We start from the raw sequence: 2,617 nt of genomic DNA on the forward strand, positions 1-2,617 counted from the left end.
TGATGTCATTCTGAACATCAAGTTGTTGAGAGACGATGATGGTGGGATTACATTGCTTCAATCTCACTATGTGGAAAAGATCTTGAGTCGCTTTGGCTATAGTTACTGCAAGCCCTCTCCAACACCATATGATGCGAGTGTGTTACTTCGAAAGAATCTAAGAATTGCTAGAGATCAATTGAAGTATTCTCAGATCATTGGCTCGCTTATGTACTTAGCCAGTGCTACAAGACCTGACATCTCTTTTGCTATTAGCAAACTTAGTCGGTTTGTCTCAAAACCAGGAGATGTGCATTGGAAAGCTCTAGAGAGAGTCTTGCGTTATTTGAAAGGCACTGCAAATTATGGAATTCACTACACTGGGCACCCAAAGGTGCTTGAAGGATATGGTGACTCAAACTGGATCTCAGATGCTGATGAGATAAAGGCCGCGAGCGGATATGTATTCACTCATGGAGGTGGCGCTGTTTCTTGGAAGTCTTGCAAGCAGACCATCTTATCGAGGTCAACAATGGAAGCGGAACTCACATGAAAGTAGGGTTCTCTCTAGTAAACTCATGAAAGGTCTCGGAGTATGACGCATAAGCTCCACCCGCGGGGAAGACCCACGGTAGCCACGTATCGGTCAAGACTTTATGTGAAGCTAGATTCGCAGAAAACTTGCAGTTCAAGGCCCAGTCCACTGTTCAAGTTGCTTACTAGTGTAGCATAGAGTTCTAGGTGGAAGTTCAACTTAACAGTCTCCACTCCAGTACCGGTATATAAAACAGTGTTTTGGAACCAAAGGCAAATTTTGTGTGCCTCTGGGATCTGGTGGGGGATTGCTGGAATTTTGTCTATTTTGGGCCTAGCCCAATAGCAGTTTCAGAAATTCCTAATAAATCCTAGAGGCCCACGCAGCCCATTTGTGCAAGGCAAGAGGTGGAACTAAAGTTTAGTCCCACATTGCTAGTTTAGAGGTAGTTGGACCTCTTTATAAGGGAGGTTCTTTCCCCAATTGTATGAGCATGAGAACAAGAGGGACATCCACGCGCACTCCTCCGCCGCCGCCTGCCTCACCACGCCTCGCCACGACGCGACGCGCCGCGGGTTGCGGGAATGAGCCGAGCCAATGTCTAAATTTTTGGAGGTCGCTCCTCCCAGAGAGACGCACCAGAACTACTCCTTCCCTCGCAATCGGTTCCATCTCTGAGCTGCTGCTATCTTCCTCATCCCGGCTTGCGGCGTGCACCGCACGTCGGGACAGTAGGCCTCCGAAACCGCACCTTTTGAGTCCTGTACGGGAGAAGGGTGATAAGGTTTTTGGGGAGCGCTCAGCGCGACTACTGGCTGCTTCATCACGGACGATCCGGTCGCCAACGACTACTTCCCCGACGATGACTTCTTCCCCGACGTCCACGACCTCCTCGACGACATGGCAGGCGAGGACACCGACCCCAAGTCCAGCGCTTCTGCTGTTGTTGTCCCGTACGTGTTCTTCTCCTTTCTATTAGAGGTCCTGCTACAGTTCCTTGTTCTAGTATTTGCCCTAGATATGTTAGACTCTATTTCATATATGCAACTTGCTATACTGTCTGCTCTAGATATGTTTAGTTACAGTTCATATATGAAGATGTTGTTTACCTTCTCTTTGTCAAATCGCATGGCTTGTTTTATCACTACTATTCTGGTCATGCTTTATCTAGTATTTCTGTTAATAAAATCATTCGGTAAATTGCTTATATTTCCAACACCTCGTGGCATCCGTTCCACGCAACAGAACTCCAAGCCATGTCGTCGCCATACAGCGGGAGAGACTCCAAGGCGGCGGTGAAGCCCCTGCTGGTGACGATCAAGGTGGTGAGCCAGGAGAAGGTGCTCCGCCACACCATGAGCAGGACGGACAAGCTCCAGGTCCTCTTGGACGCGTGGTACCACAAGGTGCCTGACGTGACGTATGGCACCGGCGTATTCCTCTTCGAGGGCGTACGGCTGCGCGGCGACAAGACCCCGGCGGACCTCGAGATGGAGGACGGCGACATGATCGATTTCTTCGAGCACATGAATGGCGGCGGGCGGTTCGTTGCTAGATCGATGTCCGCGCACTAGGCAGAATTGATGAGAGGGAAATTTTCTTGGTCTTCTTAGGAGGAAATTTTCTGATTTGCTGAGCGGCTTACGTGATGTACTTCAAACTATATTCGCCCGGTTATTATTATGGTTCCTATCTTGATTTTACACTAAGATTCATGTAAGCATTTTTTTGTCTTTTTTTTCTAGTTCGATTGAGTCACTTAGATGTGCCTAGACAGACCCTTGTTTCTGTTACGGTGACATGGAGGGTCGGCTGTGAAGTAGTTTGCTTTGTGCCATAACCTGACCCGGAGAAAAAACTGCCCCCTATGTCGGCCCCGTGGACGACAAACTGCGCCACCGCCCCCTCCCTCACCTCCGCCCCCTCTCTACTCTATCGCCGGGGCAAAGCCCCTCGTGGCGGTCGGCGACTAGTGTTCCTCTCCTTCGTTCTTGGCTATCCTGCACGAGACAACTTGGACGGCCGGCCCTGACCTCGCGCATGGCTTGGCAGCGTGCGTTTGCAGTGGGGTGTGGACGACTGCTGGTGGCGTGGTAGGGGCGT

The 2,617-nt window shown here is 50.2% G+C and overlaps 1 protein-coding gene across 1 annotated transcript; it reads left to right on the plus strand.

The window, feature by feature from the left end:
- Positions 1 to 1,770: 1,770 nt before the first annotated feature.
- Positions 1,771 to 2,088, plus strand: LOC109748693 (small ubiquitin-related modifier 2-like). Its single transcript, XM_020307715.1, has one exon. It carries the CDS (start codon positions 1,771 to 1,773, stop codon positions 2,086 to 2,088), a length of 318 nt encoding a protein of 105 aa, XP_020163304.1.
- The last annotated feature ends 529 nt before the right edge of the window (positions 2,089 to 2,617 follow it).

This window comes from Aegilops tauschii, chromosome 1, assembly GCF_002575655.3.
Source record: "Aegilops tauschii subsp. strangulata cultivar AL8/78 chromosome 1, Aet v6.0, whole genome shotgun sequence".
Taxonomy (NCBI): domain Eukaryota; kingdom Viridiplantae; phylum Streptophyta; class Magnoliopsida; order Poales; family Poaceae; genus Aegilops; species Aegilops tauschii.

Excerpts from the sequence above, each read along its gene's own strand:
- LOC109748693 (XM_020307715.1), top strand. The coding sequence starts at position 1,771 with ATGTCGTCGCCATACAGCGGGAGAGACTCCAAGGCGGCGGTGAAGCCC.